We start from the raw sequence: 21,889 nt of genomic DNA on the forward strand, positions 1-21,889 counted from the left end.
TGTATACTCGGGACAAAGATTTTTAAAAACATGTCCAAATAGATATTGCCAGTTGGAAATAATGCTAGTGTAAGTAAATTTTATGTCTAGGCTTGAAATATTTAATTTTATGCTTACAGATTATTCAACTACATAGTTATATATGTGTTCAGTTTCATTTCTGTATTTGTACAATGTGTGGCATGTTTTTGTATTAGTATTACTGGCTTAAAAAATTTGAAAACTCTTCCATGAATATGGATATATACATACATATGTACATGACTGTATGTTTATATTTAATTTATATTGGACAGCTTTTAAAGGAAAGTGGCAAAAATTTAAATGGCAGACTATTTTAGCATGAAAAATGCATAGTTGCTGTACAAATCTTAAATGCAATGAAACCAACTTTAAAGTTTATTGATGGAAGTCGATCTGTGGCTCCAGAAGTAGTGCATTAAGCATTGGGCAAATAATCTCAGGGATGGCATATAAGCCCTCAGTTCAAGTCCCAGCAGTAGCATAAAAATAATTTATGTGAAAGTTTTCCCATTTCTGATATAGACATCACTTTGTAGATCATTATAATTTACTTTTATAATTAACAAAGGCAAAATTTATGCGAAAGTTTTCCCATTTCTGATATAGACATCACTTTGTAGATCATTATAATTTACTTTTATAATTAACAAAGGCAAATCAACTGTAATTACTCAGTATCTGAAAATGAATATTGAAAATATGGTCAACCACATTAAGTTCTACAGACATATAAACACACATTTATGATAAGTATTTATTAATTTAGTTGAGATCAAATTTTAGACAGCTCAAATTATTACCTTTGGGGAATCTAAAATTTTGCAAAGTTTTATATATCATTTCTTAGTTTATGCAGAGAATGTGTATCATATAACTAGTAGACACAAATGATAATGGATGTCCAAAGGAAGTCAAGATAAATATAGAATCTTGAGTACTTGGGAACGTCTTCAAGTAGGGCACAAACTTTAAAGGACAATAAGACTTAAGGAAAACAGAAAAAGAGAAGGAAAAAAAAGAAGAGAGAGAAATCATAGCATAGGAGGGAAGGGAAAGCAGAGGAAGGTATGGAAAACAGTATTTCTAGGTAGGAATGGTAAGTATAAGTAAAAGAATAAATGAGATAAAATAAATGAGATATGACAGGAACTTATAAATCTAACTTGATCTATGGATACTTATCAGAAATAGTAGATGAGAAAATAATGCAGGTCTAAGTCAATTTGTAGAGTTCTGAAAACAAGACTGACATATGGATTTTGTTCCATAGACAGAGAAGAGGAAATATTAAAGGTTTTGAACAGAAAAACATTTATCTGTCACAGATGGACTGGTCAAATGAAATTCTTAACTAAGGTGATGAATAAGGGAAATGGAATAGCAAAATAAAAAAGGAAGCACTCAGCAAAAAGAGAACTGACAGACTAAGGTTATTGTTTGAAAAAGAATTTGGAAAAGATGGTAAAGATGTTGAATACTGAGATAGGCTATGAAGATACTTGGCTACTGCTATCTACAAGTAGCTGCATCAAAGGAAATAGAAAAACACATCAAACATGTTTACCTAAGTATGTAAACACATAATTACCTGTCTCCATTGTTACAGAATTGAACAGCAACAACTTTGTCCTAAGACAAAACAATAGACTTGGTTAAAATAAATTGCAAAAGCACCAAGGAGTAGGTTTTTAATGTTATAATTTTATTTAAATAAACCTAATTATCTATGATATAAAGTGAAAACAGAGCCTAAAACAATATATGAAGAATCTATCATTTTGAGATAAAACATGTATAAGTAAATGTGTTTATAAAGCATATAGTTCTTAATAAGCATCAGTTGACTATGTACTCAATAAAATTCTACAGTAATCAAAGAAGCCACAAAAAAATTATTTAGTAATAGGCAAATGATGTTTCTTTAATTTTTCTATGGTATGACACTTTCTAAACAGCTCCCATGAGGCTTCCAAGGAAGATTCTTTATTTCAAATTTCAGGTACTTGACTAATCCTGCAATTTTAAGAATCATTTTAAGTGTCCTTCAGAGAAAAAAGTATATAGACTATTAGTGTACATTAATAATATTTTCGGTGAAGTGTGAACACTTGCAAGAACAATGACATTAAGATTTACAAAACTGTTTTTAATTGCTTACTAAACAGCTTGGATACCAGGGTACATGAAATATGCTGGGAGATCCACAGTAAATAATTGAAGAAATAAAGAAAGAAAAAGAATAGATGCATGAAGGGTACCTAAAGGTCTAACATGAACAATAATGGTGTGACGTTTCCTAAAAAAGCCAAAGGCAATTTAGGACAGAATAAGGACAATTCCACAAACAACAATTGTCAACCAAAACATATACCTAATTTGTTGTTATTGCTAAGACTTTTTTTTTGCCAGTCCTGGGCTTGGGCTCAGGGCCTGAGCACTGTCCTTGGGACTTTCTCAAGGCTTAGCACTCTACCACTTGAGCATCAGCACCACTTCAAGCTTTTTTCTATGTATGTGGTACCGAGGAATCGAACCCGGGTCTTCGTGTATGCTAGGCAAGCACTTTACCACTAGGCCAAATTCCCGGCCCCGCTAAGACCTTTTTTTGGTCAGTCGCGGGACTTGAACTCTGGGACTGGGCGCTGTTCCTGAGCTCTTCAGCTCAAGGCTACCACCCTACTCCTTGAGCCACAGCACCACTTCTGGTTTTCTGGTGGTTAATTGGAGATGAGTCTCACAGACTTTAGTGCCTAGTTTGGCTTTGAACCATGATCTGCACAACTCTGCCTCCTGCGTAGCTAGATTGCAGGCGTGAGCCACCACGCCTGGCTGTTCTAAGTATTCGATGATACTTTGAAAACAGTCTAACCACAAAAAACCTCAAATTTATAAAAGGCATATTTATTTTAAATAGTGAACAGACTTGTGATTTTCATAATCACTGCTGTATTTATTTTCTTACGCGTATATTTCTCTTTATAATGAAACAGAACTCATCTTCAGTATAACCACAGAAAATCCAAATTTTTACACTCATCTTTATTACTAGTCATACAAAGTTTTACTGCTAATCTATTCTGTAGGATACAGATCAGAAAATAAAGAATAAGTTTTGCAGGGATGTTACAAACTAAAGCATACGTTTCTCATTTGATCTTACCGTATGTGATTCTAATTCAGCAATTTTCTCAGGGATCTCAGACCCCAAATAATATATTCTAATCACATGATCAGTGCTACCTGTTGTAATGAACATACCACCTGTAAGATTAAAAAAATAGTGTCAGGAGCTTTAAAAAAAATTTAGCTACATTCCTAGTTGTCTACTACCATATATTATTTAAAAAAAAAAAAACGTTATCTTTTTTTTGCCAGTCTTAGGGCTTGAACTCAAGGTCTAGACACTGTTCCTGAGCTGCTTTTGCTCAAGGATAGCATTCTATCACTTGGGGACAGCTCTACTTCTGTATTTTTCTGTTTATGTGGACAAAGCGAAAACAGGACTTTATGCATGCTCGGTAAACACTCTACCAGTAAGCTACCTTATTGGCCCTAGATTATCTTCTAAGGTATTAGAATTTACTATCATATCAGAGATAAAGTTATTTATACAATTCTTCATACTTTACATATTTTGAGAATAGCTACAGTGGTTGGATTATAAATCCTCAGCTGTGTTTTGGATGCAAAAAAGTTCCAGAGATAAATGGTAGTGGAGATGGAATCTAAACAATCTACACATACTTTTTTTGTGCAAGTAGCAGGGCCTGAACTCAACAGACTCACACTTTCACTTGGCTTTTTCATTTAAAGCTGGTGCTCTAATACTTGAGCTATAGCTCTACTCTTGGCACTTTACTGGGTAACTTGAGGTAAGAGTCTCCTGAACTTTTCTGGTTTTTGAACTCCGACCCTCAGATCTCAGGCTCCTGATTAGCTAGATGGCATATTGGTCAATGTCACCTTTCTTCATTCTCCCCCATCCCTCCAAACCCAAAAGGTCCTCCTCAACTTTCTTAATTTTGTATGATATGCACTAAACTTTATGGCTCCATCCCCCCACCCACACAGTCTCCTCAGTTGTCTTCTGCCTCCTCTTGAACTCTTGCGTGACATATCATTCAAGTACTAGTTTCCGGGAATTAGTATTGTTGATTTTATAAGATTCCAGATAATATGAAAAGAACTCTTTGCCCACTCAGGAAGTGTCTTCTACATAATGTGACAACTTCATGTTTTCCATAAAGTCAAGATAGGAATTTTAAATACAATGAGGGGATGGTGGGCACAATATATTTTAATAATGGGTATTTGGGGGTGATAGTATGGTCATTTCTATTCCAAATAAAATCTGAACTACAGAAAAATATATTACAAGGCTGGGAATGTGACCACATGGTACAGTGCTTGCCAAGAATGCACAAAGCTCTGGGTTCGATTCCTTGGTAACAGATACACAGAAAAAGCCAGAAGTGGTGCTGTGGGTCAAGTGGTAGAGTACAAGCCTTGAGAAAGCTCAAGTGCCGATCCTGAGTTCAAGCCCCAAGACTGGCAAAAAAGAGAGGGGGGGGGAGGGGAGAGGGAAAAACTGTAGTACATGCTAAAGACCAGGACTTCTGTGCATCGCAACCTATTGTGCACATTTTTAAATTTCCTTTCATCTTCAAGGATACTTACTTTTTACACGAAAATATAACTAAGTGGAACATTTAATATTTTAGGTAGAATTAAGCACAGTGTGTGGCACACCCAAACCATTATGAATGAATTAACTGAAACATAATTGTATCTATGGAAAAATGCAAATAATATGTGTTTGAAAACACTAAGCCAAATCCTAACAAAATGAATACTAGGAATGGGTACTTACAAGCGAAGGGGTCAAGAGGAGAGGGGAGAAGAATGAAGAGAAGAAATGAATAGAATGAAAGCAAGAATGAGCTGTGTATGCCACAAAGCTAAGAACTGAGAATGAGTAGAAGTGAGATGAAGAGTTGAGGGGATGTCAGATCAAAATACATTGCATACATATATTCATTGCTTTGATAATGGCAAATTTTCAGTGTGCAACTAAAAATTAAGAAAAGTGGCTGGGCCCGGTGGCTCACTCCTGTACTACTACCTGCTCAGGAGGCTAAGATCCGAGGATCAAGGTTCAAAGCCAGCCTGGGCACAAAAGGACCTGAGACTCATTTCCATTTAACATCTTGAAAAAGCAAAGTGGGGCTTGGCTCAAGGATAGGGCAGTAGTCTTAAGGTGCAGAGCTCAGGAATAGTGCCTAGGCCGAGTTCAAGCCCCATAATCTACAAAAAAAGTAAATAAAAAAGAAAGAAAAGTGACAGAAGGGGTAGGGTAGGAGGGGTGGGTGAGAATGTTAAAAGGAGTGACATTGATGCACTTATTCATAAACTGCTTTGTTACATTGCAACTACTTTGTATGCTACCTAAAGAAAAATTTTAAAGATACTTTAAGAAAATTCGGGTGCTGGTGGCTCATACCTGAAATCCTAACTACTTAGGAGGCTGAGATCTGAGGATCAAAGTTCAAAACCAGCCCAGGCATGAAAGTCCCTGAGACAAGTAAACATCGGAAAAACTAGAAGTGGCACTATGGCTTATGTGGTACAGTTCTAGCCTTGAGCTTAATAGTTCAGGGACATCACGCAGGCCCAGAGTTCAAGCCCCAATACCAACAAGAGAGAGAAGAGAGAAAAGAGAGATAGGAGAGAGAGGGAGATGGAGGGAGGGAGAGAGAGAGAGGGAGAAGTTGAGGGACAGGGAGGGAGAGACGGAGAGGGGGAGAAGGGGAGAGGGGGAGAGGGAGAGAGGGAGAGTGAGGGAGAGAAGGAGAGGGAGGGAGAGGGAGGAACAGGGAGGGAAGGAGGGAGAGAGAGGGAGAGAGGGAGACAGGGAGAGGGAGAGAGGGAGACAGGGAGAGGGAGGGAGGAGGGGAAGAGGAAGGGAGGGAGAGGGAGGGAGAGGGAGGGAGAGGAGAGGGGAGGGGAGGGGGGAAGCCTGGCATTGGTGGCTCACACCAATAATCCTAGCTACTGAGGAGGCTGACATCTGAGGATAACAGGTCGAAGCTAGCCAGGGCAGAAATATCCATGAGATTCTTATCTCTAATTATTCACCGAAAAAAGCTGAAGTAGAGCTGTGTCTCAAGTGGTAGAGCACTAGCCTTGTGCAAAGGAGCTCAGGTACACCATCCAGGCCATGAGTTCAAGTCCTATGACCAACGAAGAAAGAAAACAGAAAGAAAGAAAGAAAGAAAGGAAGGAAAGAAAGAGAGAAAGAGTGATACATACCAGAACTGAAAGAAGAGCAAGATATCTGAACTCCTGGTCTGGATCTCTCAGTAAATTTTACTGGGCGATCTCTAAAGAGAAAAGTAAATGTTTCTATCAGATTCCTTTTTCTTGTATCTATGTATTTTAACAAAACTCTGGAGACTGATCTATTTAGCATCAATATTACAGAAAAAAAATAAAGAATAGGCAAGTGCTATTTAGCTAATTCAAGGAAAAATTCATTAAGCCTTGAATTGAGTATCATTATAATAGCTTTACAAACATTACATCATTATTTACAATAAATTACACAATGTTGAATGTCTACTTATCAAACAAAATAAGACAAATTAAACTTCTTACCAACATTTTCTGTAAGAATATTATCTTCAACACCAATTTCATTAAAAATTTATTTTAAAATCTCAGTAGATATGCATTCAAATAATTAAGTAAAAAGCAAAAATGCTTAATTTTTCAAAAAAAAAATAAGCTTACCTAAACTTCATAGTTTTTACATGCCACTGCCAGAAACAGATTGTTCCATCAGCACCAGTAGAAGTGAGGTATCTGGTTGTGCCTTTAGTTGATGGACAAAACTTTAAAGAAAAAAAATTAGATTCAAATATACAGGTTTTTAAGTTCAAAATAACTTTAAAAGGAGCACATATTTAAATTATAGTCAACTGTGTGAACATAAACTACAGAAATTCACTCAAGAATTTTGATTCCAAGAGATTGTTTTTTGTGAACATGTCACAAAAATTTTAAAATGCTACTAGGCACTCGTGGCTCATATCTGTACTCTTTGCTACTCAGGAAGCTGAGATCTAAGGATCTTGACTGAAGCTAACACATTCAACACAAGTAGGAAGGGCAGTGCATGAGACTCTTATCTCAAAATAATCACATAAAAAGCTGGAAGTAGAGCTGTGATTCAAGTAGTAGAGTGCTAACACTGAGAAAATGGAGCTCACAGACAGCTCCCACGTTCACAGTTTAAGCCCCGAAGATGGGAAAAAATTAATTTCAAATAGTAAAAACTATTAAAACATTGAATTAAAAAATGGTCATTCAAGTTAAAATAAAGCCATTCAGCCCCCAAAATAATGCATCGCATAAAACTATAATCTATAAGTAATATTACTATTTTAATTACAAATATGCAATGTGTTCATATTGTAAGAATTATGAAATTTTTATAATTAATATAGATAGAACATCTGATATGAACCTTAAAGCAACAATTAGGAGGCAAATGTTTAAATATTTTTTGTCTTCAATATTTTAAAGTCTAACCTTACAAAAGTATTATTTTTTCTTTTACAATTTAATCCATTTTTATGTTTTCATGAATAAATTATATCAAATGTTCAAATAATTGTAGAGAAAGAGTAAGAAAGAATATGCTTAATTATCATATCTTAAATTATCATAGCATATCATAACATGTCACAGCTTAAATCGTTGTAACGTCTGACTTTCAGTGTTTTATATGTTCTCAAAAGAAATTCATTAGGAAAGAAAATATGAGAAGGCTCTAAATGTGTATGTCAGGATCTGTACTATACATGTGAGTTTGAAGAAATAGTGAATCTATAGTCTGTGTTTGTATGTGTGTGTGTGTGTTGCCTGTCCTGGGGCCCCTCAGCTTCTTTTGCTCAAGGCTAGCACTCTACCACTTCAGCACAGCAGTACTTCTGGATTTTTCTGTGCATGTGGTATGGGGGAATCAAATCTAGGGCTTCATGAATGTTAGGCAAGCACTCTTACCAAAAAGCCACATTCCCACCCCACTCATCATATTTTAAATGCTTTAGTGCTCATAAAGGAATATTGGATTGATTAAGAAGTATTGTGTTTATTAATATGTATCTATGACATACAAACCCTCAGCATAATTTTAATTAATATAATTTAGATTAATATCAGGCATTGTTAAAAGAAGATGCATATTTCTGACATACATATTAATGAAAACATTCTTACAGTAAAATATATAGAAAGTATTAAATAAGAACAGAACAAAAGCAAATAAAAATTTCTTCATTCAGTATTAATTACAATTACCATGCCATGTTATCTAATTTTTTGAAAAGCATAAAATGATACAAACTGGAAGGATAGTATACCATGAATTAACCAACAGTTATTAAACTAACAATAAAGTATATAAGCTACCAAAGGGTAATCATTACTACAGATAAGAGTCTATCTAACAATAGGGAGAGAGAAAGTACAATTTTAAATGGGATGGTCCGACTGTCAGTCAAGAGATTTTCTTAGAAAACACTGCAGAGATAACATAGTACATTAAGGACAACAATCATTCATTATATGGTTTTTGTTTCAATATCCTAGAGGTCCATTCAATTAGCTTCATACTATATGGCCTTATGTATCGTTTTGCTTTATTGCAAATCTCTGCTAGTAGAACCCAAGATTTCTACTGATTATGATAAATGAGGGAAACCATTGAGCCTAAGTTCCTTGATGTACTATGTTATCTCTCATCTCTTTTGCTGTCCCTTGGTTATCTCATATTATTACAGTATCTCACTTTGTTATCTGATATATCGGATATATTTGTATTTGCTTACTTGAAATTGGATAGGGAAGGGGGAAATCCAAGATGGGGGGTGGGGGGGGAGGGTAATGAGGATCAATACATATGAAAGGGTATCAATGTATGTGAATTAATGCACCTTCTATCTGGCAAATATCATGTAACCCTTTTATTAATTATAATAAAATATTTTTAAAAAAAAGAAAACACTGCAGACAACAGTGGGACACTAGGAGAAAGCAAAGGGTAACACTGTCCAAAAGAGTAAAACTACTCATTACTTGGCTAATATATTTCAAAAGCATAATAATAATAAAATTACATTTTAAAAAATCAAGGGTAAAGCTAGGCGCGGCGGCTCATTCCTCTAATCCTAGCTACTCAAGAGGCTGAGATCACAGTTCAAAGCCAGAATGGGCACTAAAGACAGACCTTGAGTGAGACTCTTATCTCCAGTTACCCAGTAGATAACGGGAAGTGGTGCTGTGGCTCAAGGGGTAGGCCAGTAGCCTTGAGCTGAGGAGCTCAGGGACAGTGCCCAGGCCCAGAGTTCAAGTCATAGGACTTGCACTCCCTCCCCCCCCCAAAAAAGGTAAGGAACAGATCATGTGAGAAGAATATACTTAGCATTGAACTATAGCAGATAGGTCAGCATCTAAGGAACAGATGGAAATGAGTAGTAGGAGAAGTAGTCCAATAAAGCAAGGAGACAGAGTTTAGGACTTATGAATCATCATAAAGCTAACTTTTAACTGTGAGACTGGAAGCGAGTGAGGATTCTATGTACCAGTGACATGATGTAACTATTACAAAACCAAATGCCTGCTATACAGAGACTAGGGCTAGGCTAAGCAAAGGGAAGACACAGGAAGAGAAGGAAAGTGTATTTCAGTAATCTAGGTCACAGATGATAGTGACTGGAAAAAGGATGATACTGATGAAAGTCATGAGTTTGTTTCAGATTCTGGTCATAGTTTGTGGGTAGAGCCAACATGACTGAGGGATTACATATAGCATACAAAAGAGAGATGAATGTTAGTGGTGCATGCTTGAACATATGCTTGTCTTTATTATTTACACCAAAAAGTGATTCCCTGTAGACACAGGGAATCTTTCAAGACAGCACTATACTAATTCAATTTTACCTTCAAATCTGAGCTAATATGGCACCTTTTATTACCAAAAGTCTTTTATTATTGTTTTGGGAGCAATAAGTATGAGAAAGAAAAATGACCTCAATTATAATTATAGAGAATTGAAGATATCTTGCTGATATACATGTGATGATGCCAGGTATGTGGAACGAAAAACAAGTATAGCTCACAGAAGGCTAAACTGGGGTACGTTGGAGATATAAGACTAAACCATATCATTAAGGGAAATGGTATGATTATATGGCCCATGAACCCCAGTATGTTAACAAAACGCAATGAAATCAGCAAATAACATTATGCAAGATTAACAGCATCACTGGTTTTGCTTCTGTGAAAGGTCCCCAAATTCCAGAAATGGGCATGCCACAGAAACACAAGTAAATAATAAATCTCCTAATTCAAAATCTATGAAATAAAGAGCTGGAAATATAGCTCACTGGTAAAAACTTGCTAGAATGTTTAAGACCCTAAATTTAATGCCAAGAACAATGTGGGGGGAGGAAATCTCTGAATACACCAAGTAAGGAGATGAATATCTATGATTCCACCACTCAAAATATAGAGGCAAGGAGGACTAATGTGTCCAAGACAGGACTTGGCTACAAAGCATTTATAGCCTGGGGTACACAAGCTATTAAAAAAATAAAAATGTAAGGCCGGGAGTTTGGCCTAGTGGTAGAGTGCTTACCTAGTATGCATAAAACCCTGGGTTCGATTCCTGGGTACCATATGCACAGAACAAGCCAGAAGTGGTATTTGCAGCTCAATGGGTAGAGCACTGGCCTTGAGAAAATTCAAGGACACTGTTCATGCCCTGAGTTTAAGCCCAAGACTGACAAAAAAATATGGCATTTTCATATCAAATATCCTCTGAACCCATTTCTTGCTATAATCCTCAGAAACCGGTGATGTATTACTAAATATATCATAAAAATAAAAGTAATAGCCTCCAAAAGTATTCTACTTGACCCACATATCAAGTTTTAGGAATATTTCTGTTTTGCTTTCAGCACAAATAAGAAAACACTGCTTAGTGTTGTTAAATAAAAGGTCTTTTGGACTATCTAACACTTTGAGTAACATCTGATAAAAGATTATATGCATAATGTATTTTATGTGAAATCATGCTGAAACAAGAAATTTTTAAAACAAAAAAAATCTGTAAGATTAAATTACATAGACAATTGCCTTGAAATACATATTAATGCACAGTATGTCAATACAAGTTAGAACCTGTATATACCCTGATTGTCATGCATAAGCATGTTTGTAAGGCATTTAAAATGCTTATATTTTTTCACAAACATAAATGTTTCACTCTACATTGGAAGAATCTTTTCAAATGTCTTTACTTATTTCTAAAGGGAATACACTTATTATATGAAAAAGAACCTAAAAAGTGCCTGTTTGCCATTCTTTATACTACAAAAACGAGTGATCTCAGCTTAATTACTTGTGTTAGAAAGACCTTATTTTTCTTACCTGTATGGAAGTAATAGAAGCCGAGTGTCCCTGAAGGACTGCAACTGGTGCACAAGTTCGAAGACACCATACTCTTACAACCTTATCACAGCTGCCTGCGGCAATGAGAGTATTTTCATAGTTGACAGCCATATCAGAGATTTCAGCAGAGTGCCCTCGAAGAGTAGCGAGGAGGCGCCCATCATCTGTAGCCCAAATTTTTACCAAGCAGTCATCTGAACCCTATAGTCCAAAAAATTGTGACACAAAATGTGGATGATCTAAAGCAAATCGTGTTGAGTAAGACAAGACCAAAGAAACAAAAGGCTCATGGTATCCTTAATATGTGGATATTAGGTCCAAACAGTACAAGAGCAAGGACTCAATATTTGCGTACCCAATGCCATGAACATGGTATTGGAAATATAAACATAACTACACAGACATAAACATCTATGACTCTATAGACATAATGTTTTATTACATAGATTAATATGTATCTATGACATACAAACCCTCACCCTAATTTTAATTATGTTCTAAAAATCTAAGTGCCAGTGATTATAGAGATTCCCTTCTTGAATACTTGTTTGTTAAATACATTATTTGAAACATGATGTAAAAATCAATGTTAATAAATTCTTTAATAAAAAATGAAAAAAATTGTGACACAAAATTTACACTGAAGCAGAAATTCCCACCTATACACTGAAAATAGCAATAAGATAGAGGGCTCATTAAGTTACTGCTAAGGCTTTACCTATTAGTCTTCACTCCGTATACTGTATAAATCCATAGAAAATATAAAATGACAGACAGGCCTTATCCAATCTGACAATATTATTTGTGAAAATCTCTTCAAAACTATTGCTAATCCTGTAAACAAAAAATATTCTACCTTATGGTTCAGTGACTTGCCATTAAATATTCCTGCCACTATTTTTTTTTTTGGCCAGTCTTGGCTCAGGGCCTGAGGACTGTCCTTGGATTTTTCTCAAGGCTAGAACTCTACCACTTGAACCTCAGCACCACTTCTGGCTTTTCCTAAGTATGTGGTACCAAGGAATTGAACCCGGGTCTTCGTGCATGCTAGGCAAGCACTCTATCACTAGGCCAAACTCCCAGCCCCCTACCACTATTTTTAATATGTGCATGGAAGCATTATTTTCATTAATTTTTTAAATATATTTTCTACAAGTTAGCCAAATTTCTGATTTATTTAAAGTATATATTAATTCCTTAGGAAACTTTAGGCCATTAATAATTTGGTGGGGAAATATTAAGCTAAAATTCTTACAAAGAACTTCAAAAAAGAATTCAAAATAGTAAAATATTCGAATGTGGTAAATATTTAATAGTTATTTATTACAAGATGGAATTTCCCATCCTCATCATACTCACTGAAATCCAAATATACAGATTACATGTAGGAGACATGAAGTCATCAATGGAAGACATTGTAATGAAGCCTAAGGAGTCATAATGTCTCAAAATGGCAAAGCCTTGCCATTGTTGTAGAATACATGTAGAGAAAATGAAACTGTGCTATTTATTATCCATTCTTCTGTTAACTTAACCATAAAGCAATGAGATTAGAATTTCTTAAAAATCCTAGTGTGGGGCCGGGAGTTTGGCCTAGTGGTTAAAGTGCTTGCTTAGCATGCACAAAGACCCGGGTTCGATTCCTTGGTACCACATATACACAAAAAAGCTGGAAGTGGTGCTGAGGCTCAAGTGGTAGAGCTCTAGCCTTGATAAAGTCCAAGGACAGTGCTCAGGCCCTGAGCTCAAGCCCAGGACAGGCAAAAAAAAAAAATCCTAGTGTGCCCCAACTGTTTTACTCAAAAGCAAATAGCATGATCTGGTTAATAAAACTCAATTTAAATAGTAACCAGTAGTAATTTTTTTTGCCAGTCCTAGGCTTGGGCTCAGGGCCTGAGCACTGTCCCTGGATTTTCTCAAGGCTAGCGCTCTACAACTTGAGCCTTAGCACCATTCCGGCTTTTTTCTACTTTTGTGGTACTGAGGAATCGAACCCGGGTCTTCATGCATGCTAGGCAAGCACTCTACCACTAGGCCAAACTCCCGGCCCCACCAGTACTAATTTTTAAAAACATAAAATAGCTAGACTCTTTAGTACCATGTAACTCAACAATTCAACCATAAAGTAATGCAAAACAGTCATCAATTTCACTAAATGATGTGTAAAAATTCTCATTTTGATATTACTAAAATAGAATGAAATATACTCAAATATACATGTTTCACATAAACTATCCTTACAAGTATAGTTAAATTTCTAAAAAAAATAGTAGACATTATAATTTACCCTTTATATAAAATGAGAAAAGGTCTTCAATTTCCACCCGTGTGTTCTTGCATTAATATGTCCAAATGGGATGGTTTACAAACTATAATTCAATGCCATAATATCAAACTTCACTTGGTTTAAGTTTGTAATGTTACCATATAATAAACTTCAAACTCACTGTAAAAATTCTTCTCCCACTTCGGTCAAATGCTACACAGTAGACAGAAGATAAGTGCCCCAGAATTCTCTTGTGCATCTTAATATGCTGGTAGGCAGATGAAGGAAAAATATGGCTGAAGCGACTACATCCGGTTAACTGCCTGGCAGAGGTGATATTCACTGGAGAAATAAAATAGTTCATTGAATTCATAAAATCTAAAAGAAAAACCTACCTTAAAGAAATTAAATTCAAATTTTTAAGACAAAATAGGATATATGCACTGTAGCACTTTTACCCAGTGAAAAAGTCTTAAATCCCTTTAAACACTATAATTTTATTAACTGCTGAAATAGACAAAATCCAAAACTACTTCTGTTACATCTCAGTGGTCTAATATTCTGCAAAGCTGACTGTGGAATCTGTAGTACAATCTCATGGTACGCAACACCCAGAGATACAGCGATTTTAAATATATATGTAAATTATTTAATAGCATGGAAGAATATTGGAAAACCAACTATATTTGGTTAATTACATACATCTTTGAAACATATACAGGCAATTTTATGAACTCTTTGTCGCTTCACTATACAACTCCAACTAAAAAGTCAGAGAAAAGGCATGTACTTTCAGGATGGAAGAAGACAAAAAAGGTTGGGTTGGGGGAATAAACTTAGTCAAAGCACTTCACATTCATGTATGAAGGATAAGGGAAAATAACATAAACAGATCTATATAGTGAAAAGAAAAGGGAAGCTACAAAGAACTCCTGGTTTATAGCAGGAAATAACCCTTGCTTTGGGTTCTCTTTTGTTTTTTGAATATGGAAGTTTTTCCTCTAGTCAACAGAGAACTTTTAAGTCTTTATTTCCTATCAGATCATCTTGGATAGCTCATTGTCTTTCCTTAAAAAGAATGCCAAAAATGAATAATAAATCCAAAGAATTTTGATCCAAATACCACACACATTCAGTTCCTTTCAGTCTTTTATCTCATTTTTCTTTGGAGAGGAGAACAATACAAGAACTTGAAATCAAGGCTTGACAATTGCTAGGCAAGCACTCTTATCATATCAGTTGAGTCACACTCCAAGTCTTTTAGGCTTTATTTTTCTTTGGCAGCGGTATCTTGCCAGTGTGGGTGGTTTTGTTTTTTTTCTTTTTGCCTGGAGCTGGCCTCAGACAGCAGGCCTCAGCACCTCTGGCACATAGGCATACCCCATCTGTTACACAGTACCGTAACTTTTGGTTCAAATAAAATCTCATACATAGCCTGGTGAAGGTAAACTGTAACCACCCTACTGAGCAGCTGGGATTATAGTTGTGAACCACCATGCCCATCCTGGATTCTACACACTACCAAAATAAAGACCTGGATTCTAAATGTATTTACAACTACCCATTTTCCTTCTTAAATTATTCTAATACTCTGTATTAATTCAAAATACTTTGTACTTCACATGGCTTATATTGACCAATATGTAAGATCCCTGTAGTTTCAAAATCATCTCAAGGCAAGCTGGGAGCAGTGGCTCACGCCTATAATCCTACCTACTCAGGAGGCTGAGATCTGAGGATCACAATTCAAAGCCAGACTAAGCAGTAAAAACTGTGAGACTCTGATCTCCAATTTAACCACAAGAAAATCAGTAGTGGCACTGTGGCTCAAAGGGGTATGATGGTAGCTTTGAGCTAAAGAGCTCATGGACAGTGCCCAGGCCCAGATTTCAAGACCCACAAGTGACAAAAAATATCTCAAGCAGAGTGATATTTTATAATGCTGCACAAAATTAATGCAAGTGATAATGGCTTTACATTTCAGCAAGGTTAAATTAAGGGAAGAATGAACAAAGTTCTAGTTAGATTGGTATAATCAGAACCATTCTAGAATATATATACCCTTTCTATATCTCACATTTACAACCAATGTTTACCTTTCAGAAAAATGTAGATTAGACATTTTAAAACTGTCAAAATGATAGGAAATAGATGATGACTAACAAAATCAGTGAAACTATGGAAGCAAATTATAATGACAATATCAGAATTCTGAGTATTTGGGGTCGGCAGTGTGGCCCAGTGGTAGAGTGCTCACTAAGCGTGCACGAAGCCCTGGGACTGATTCACTGGAACCACATATGCAAAAAAGTTGGAAGTGGTGTGACTATGCTAGCCTTGAGCAAAGAGTGTCCAAGGACAATGCATAAGTTCAAGTCTCAGGACTGGCGAAAGAAAGGAAAGGAAAGGAAAGGAAAGGAAAAAGGAAAGGAAAAAGGAAAGGAAAAAGGAAAGGAAAAAAGGAAAGGAAAAAAGGAACGGAACGGAATGGAAAGGATAGGAAGAGAAAGAAAGATAAAGAAAGAAAGAAAGAAAGAAAGAAAGAAAGAAAGAAAGAAAGAAAGAAAGAAAGAAAGAGAAAGAGGGGGGAGGGAGGGAGGAAGGGAGGGAGAGAGAGAAAAAGAGAGAAAGAAAGAAAGAGAAAGAAAGAGAAGGAATGAAAGAGAAAGAAGAAAAAAGAAAGAAATCTGATATTTGGAAAATACACTAATATACTGAGTAAATAGGCAATATTGTAGACAACGAGAATGACTATTATATTAAATTTCTTTTTGTCCACCCTAGCAACAAAAATTTCCACAACTCTAGAACAGGAAAAGCAACCAACTTAACTTATACTCTTCTTTCTATATTCAAACATTTTATTTGAAAGTTGGCTATTAGCTTAACTTTCCTGTGCCTTTTCCTTTTTTACTTTTTGGCTAGGATGCCACTCTGCCACATGAGCCATACCTCCAGCTTGGAGTTTACTATTTATTTTGGAGATGGAATCTTCGACTTTTCCGCCAGACCGGCCTTGACCTATGATTTTGTAGATTTTAGGAGCTTGAGTAGCTATGATTATAGGTAAAAGCCAGTGGCTCCTAATTCAGAATTCTTAAATATTTAAAGACAGTATTGCAGATCTCTGTATCCATCTATAAATTTATACCATAAATATTACCATCAGCGAACTGTTTTCTTTCCTTAAGATAGGCCATTAGTCAAACATCTATTATGTGCTAAAACTTTATAATCCACTCTAGGGATTAGCTCATAAATTAAAGGTCCTAAACGTCACAGACTGTCTATTCTATCAAAAATTTTATGCCTGATGAATATAACTGCAACCCTCAATATAACGACTTGACAATAAAGTACATTAAAAAAAACGTTTATATTGCTTACTCAGTTTCAATGGGAGAGACATATAAAAGTATTCAGCTTGGGCCGGAGTTTGGCCTGCTGGTAGAGTGGTTGCCTAGCATGCACAAAGACCCAGGTTTAATTCCTTGGTACCACATACATAGAAAAATGCCAGGAATAGAGCTGTTGCTCAAGTGGTAGACTTCTAGCCTTGAGAAAGCACAAGGACAGTGCTCAAGCCCTGAGTTCAAGACCTAGGACTGGCAAACAAAAGTATTCAGCTGTGAAAATATTCTTTTAATAAGCTATATCGGTAATAACATTATGTCAAAAATGGGAGTCAATTTTAGTTCAGGCTCCTCTCCTCAAAATTTTCTGTATTTATCCAAATGATGTCTAAGCAGGCCCTGGCTAAATACTTCTAATACTTCAAGAAATCTAATAACAGATGCTGGAGGGGATGTGGCCAGGAGGGATCACTACTACACTGTTGGTGGGAGTGCAAACTCATTCAACCACTATGGAAAGCAGTGTGGCAGTGCCTCAAAAGGCTAAACATAGAACTCCCCTATGACCCAGCAATTCCACTACTTGGCATTTACCCAACCACCCAGAAAAAAGGACATACTAAACCCACTAGCACAACAATGTTCATTGCAGCACTATTCACCATAGCAAAGATATGGAACCAACCTAGATGTCCCTCAGTTGATGAGTGGATCAACAAGTTGTGGTATTTGTACACAATGGAATTCTATGCTGCTGTCAGAAAGAATGACATTGCCCCATTTGTTAGGAAATGGAAAGACTTAGAAAAAATCCTATTAAGTGAAGTAAGCCAGACTCAAAGGAACTTAGGCTCAATGGTTTCCCTCATTCGTCATAATCAGTAGAAACCTTGGGCTCTACTAGCAGAGATTTGCAATAGAGCAAAATCTTGATACATAAGGACATATAATGTGAAGCTAATTGAAAGGACCTCCAGGATAGTGAAACAAAAGCCATATAATGAATGATTGTTGTCCTTAATGTACTATGTTGTCTCTCATCTCCTTTGCTGTCCCTTGGTTATCTCATATTGGTATAGTATCTCACTTTGTTATCTGATATATTGAATTTATTTGTATTTGGATATTTGAAATTTGATAGGGAAGGGGGGAAAACCAAGACGGGTGGGGGGCGTGGGGGGGAGGGAAACGGGTACCAAGACATGTGAAAGGGTATCAATGTATGTGAATTAATGCACCTTCTATCTGGCAAATATCATGTAACCCTTTTACTAATTACAATAAAAAAAAAGAAACATAAAGCCACAAAAAAAGGAAGTTACTGTTTCCCAGTATTAGCCAATTCATTTGTTAAGTGTATCTATTTCTGAGGAAACTACCTTTAATTTAACCCAATCCTCAATCTCTCTGTACTTTTCCTTTGTTACACAGTAACTGAAGAAGAATTTCAAGGTAACTATCATTTGAATCTTTAGTCTTTTCTTAAATCTCTCTCTCCCTCCCTTCCTCCTTCCTTTCCTGTCAGTCATGTGGCTTGAAATCTGGACATAGAAGCTGTCCCTGAGCTCTTCAGCTTGAGACTAGCACTTTGGGCCACATGCCACTTCTGGTTTTCTGGAAGTTAATTGGAGGTAAGAGTCATGGTCTTTCATGCACAGGCTGGTTTTGAACTGTGACCCTCAGATCTCAGGCTCCATAGTAACTAGGATTACAGGGATGAACCACAGGTTCCCAGCCCTTTAGTCTTTCATAACATAAGATGTCCTTTCAATATAAAATGTTGTAATTTACAGACATCTCTTTTCCCATCATGCCCTCAACAAACAGTCCCTAACTTTACATGTTTTTGTGATTACTTTCTTCTGGAAAGGCAGGAGATTATCAAAGTCTAACCCTCTAAAAAAAGAATCAAGAAAACTATTCAAATTGCCTAACTACAATAGAATATAGTGGATTATTTCCTTTCATTTGAAAACTATACTACTATGAATACATCCCAAGACTGCTAAGACTAATGGCACATACCATAATTATAGCTACTGGGAAGGCAGAAATTGAAAGCACTATAGTTTAAGGCCAACTTGGGCAAAAGTTAGGTAGATCCCACCATGGGAAAAAAACAAGAGCATAATGGTGTGCATCTATACTGAGAGGCCTAAAGTAGGGGGATCATGAGGCAGATCATCTGAAATATAACTAAAGCAACATGGCATATTAATATTGCTTAAGTGCAGAGTCTGGAGTTCAAACCCAAGTATTAGTTAAAAAAAAACTAAAAGTAAATAAAAGGGGGGCTAGGAATAGGACACTAGTAGAGAGCTTGCCTAGCATGCACGAAGCCCTAGTTTCGATTTCCTCAGTATCACATAAATAGAAAAGACCAGGCATAGAGCTGTGGCTCAAATGGTGGAATACAAGCCTTGAGCAAGAGCAGCTCAGGGATGTGCTCACTCCCTCAGTTCAAGTCCCAGGACTAACAAAAATAATAAATAATAGTGAATAAAAATTTTAGGGGCCAGGAGTTTAGCCTAGTGGTAGAGTGCTTACCTAGTATGCATGAAGACCCCGGTTTGATTCCTCAGTCGTACATACATAGAAAAAAGCCGAAAGAGGTACTGAGGCTCAAGTGGTAGAACTCTAGCCTTGAGAAAGTCCAAGGACAGTGCTCAGGCCCTGAGCTCAAGCCTGGGACTGGCAAAAAAAAAAAATTAAGTCCAAGCTGGCTTTGTGCCATGATTCTCAAATCTCAGCCTCTTACAGAGCTAGGAGTATATGTGTGAGCCTCCAGTGCCAGGTTATTTAGTGCTCTTAATTTCATTTAACATTCAGGAGCATTTAGATTTGATGAAATCCTATTTTGTCAGTTCTTACTCTTATTTCCTGAACTATAGGAATCTTATTCAGAAAGTCGTTTCCTATCTTTGCGTTTTAAAACATTTTTGCTATGTTTTCCCCTAGTTTCAGATGTTAACTTATTTTTCCCAGTCAAGCTGGAACTCTGGGCCTGGTATTTTCCATGAGCTCTTTAGCTCCTTCTTCATCCTACCCCTTGAGCCACAGCTCCACTTCCAATATTAAGGTTCTAAAAATTATTTTGACTTGATTTTTGTACATGGTGAGATAGGGAACTAGATTCAGTCTTCTACATGTAGGCAACCAGGTTTCCTAGCACTGTTTTGAAGACTATCTTTTCTTAGCATGTGCTTTTGGCACCTTTCTTGAGAATCAGGTAGCTGTAGGCTACATAGATTTTGGTCAGGAGTCTTGTTAGAAAGCAATCTTCTCTTAAGGACTCACTCCCCAGTACTTAGAGAAAAATGTAAGCCAACTTCCCTAGCAGCAACCATACTATTCAGGTTGCTGTTTTATGAGGGCTGAGGACAAGACTAATACTGGGTTAATTGTGTTTCCGGAAGCATTAGAACTTTAGAAGCTTCCATTCTTTGCATACCAGATGTTGCTTTTGGCCCCAAAGAGCTTTGTAGCCTCTGGGCTGGACAGGTTCTTACTTGCTTCCAGAGTCTCTCCAGGTTGTTCCCCCAGGAGAGGCAAATAGAGCCCTGGGATTTTGCACTAGAGTTAGAAAACTAGAGGGAACCAAATGTCACAAGGTTTGCTATTTTCAGAGCTTTCAGATTCTGTCCAGCAGTAAAGTAGCCTTGGTGAGGGAGAAGGCTAGAAAATAAATGACTCACTGGACTTAAGTTTCAGAACTCTCAGTCTCACCATGTAACAACACTCAGCATGGGGGGATAGCTACAGAGGTGAAGGAATCAAATCAGGTTTACCCTCACAGCTCTAAATTTTTGCACAAATCCACAATATGGCTCCTTCCTTCTCAGGGGGCAAGCACTCAGACCACAGAGCCCTCCACACGCTAAGTTTCTACTATTTAACGTTCGCAACAGGTAATTATCCCCCCTTCCTCACAGCAGCTATGGGTGGCTATCTTCCATCCAGACAAGAAGGGAATATGCCCTCTCTAGGTTTGCAAACTTGCCATTGTTCCTTGCTTCTAATTCCCCAAAGAAGCTCAGTTTCAACAATAGGCCTTTCAAGACTAGGAGTGATAAAATGATTTCTTCCCGAAAGCTGACTGGCAGGCACAGTAGGAGTCTCATGTCACCAAATCTCCCACACTTAGGTCTTTTAGGCTTGGGAGAACTGTGGGCTTCAGCTTATCTTGGAGCAAGGACAGCCAGTCTGATGTCACTAGGGCAGCTTATCTTGTGGTTGTGGCTTCAGCTTGCCCTCCCCTCCCACACCCCCCAGGGCTGGAGTTGTGGAATATTTCCTACTTCTTGGAGCAGTTTCTCTCTGCCTTTCAGGTGTCCTATCACCTCCTCAGTGATACACAGAGCTCTCCTTTCCCCCCTTCTGTTTTTCAAAACAGTCTGTCCTTTGTTACCCTAGTTTGTCTCAATCTCAGGGTGCCACAGAGGAAGCTTCAAATCCATTCTACCTCACCTCAAGATTAAAGATGTCTTTTTATTTTTGTCAAGATGGTTTTATACAAAAGTGGTTTTCGGAACTCTTCTGGCATTTATATTTATGGCAGCCAATTCACTGGGTAATATGCAGTTCAGATCTTACCAAGCAGAGAGCACAAGGTATGAATCAGTGTGGTAGTGGTGGTGAATGGAGGTGTAAAAGACAAGCTTGGGTTAGTATAACCACCTAGAATCTACTCAAAAACATGTAGAATCCCATGATGCCAGAGCACCTGCAAGTG

The 21,889-nt window shown here is 36.9% G+C and overlaps 1 protein-coding gene across 1 annotated transcript in view; it reads right to left on the reverse strand.

Moving 5' to 3' along the window:
• The window catches only part of Brwd3 (bromodomain and WD repeat domain containing 3), a 109,632-nt gene that overhangs the window by 55,144 nt on the left and 32,599 nt on the right, over window positions 1-21,889 (reverse strand). The window contains exons 7-12 of the mRNA XM_090326591.1: window positions 13,986-14,146; window positions 11,518-11,739; window positions 6,814-6,914; window positions 6,334-6,404; window positions 3,185-3,285; window positions 1,613-1,653 (exon numbers count right to left, since the gene is read on the reverse strand). Coding sequence (XP_090182717.1) covers window positions 1,613-1,653; window positions 3,185-3,285; window positions 6,334-6,404; window positions 6,814-6,914; window positions 11,518-11,739; window positions 13,986-14,146 — 697 coding nt within the window. The remainder of the gene's footprint in view (window positions 1-1,612; window positions 1,654-3,184; window positions 3,286-6,333; window positions 6,405-6,813; window positions 6,915-11,517; window positions 11,740-13,985; window positions 14,147-21,889) is intronic.

Source organism: Megascapheus bottae, chromosome X (assembly GCF_031878675.1).
Source record: "Megascapheus bottae isolate mThoBot1 chromosome X, mThoBot2.hap1, whole genome shotgun sequence".
Taxonomy (NCBI): Eukaryota; Metazoa; Chordata; class Mammalia; order Rodentia; family Geomyidae; genus Megascapheus; species Megascapheus bottae.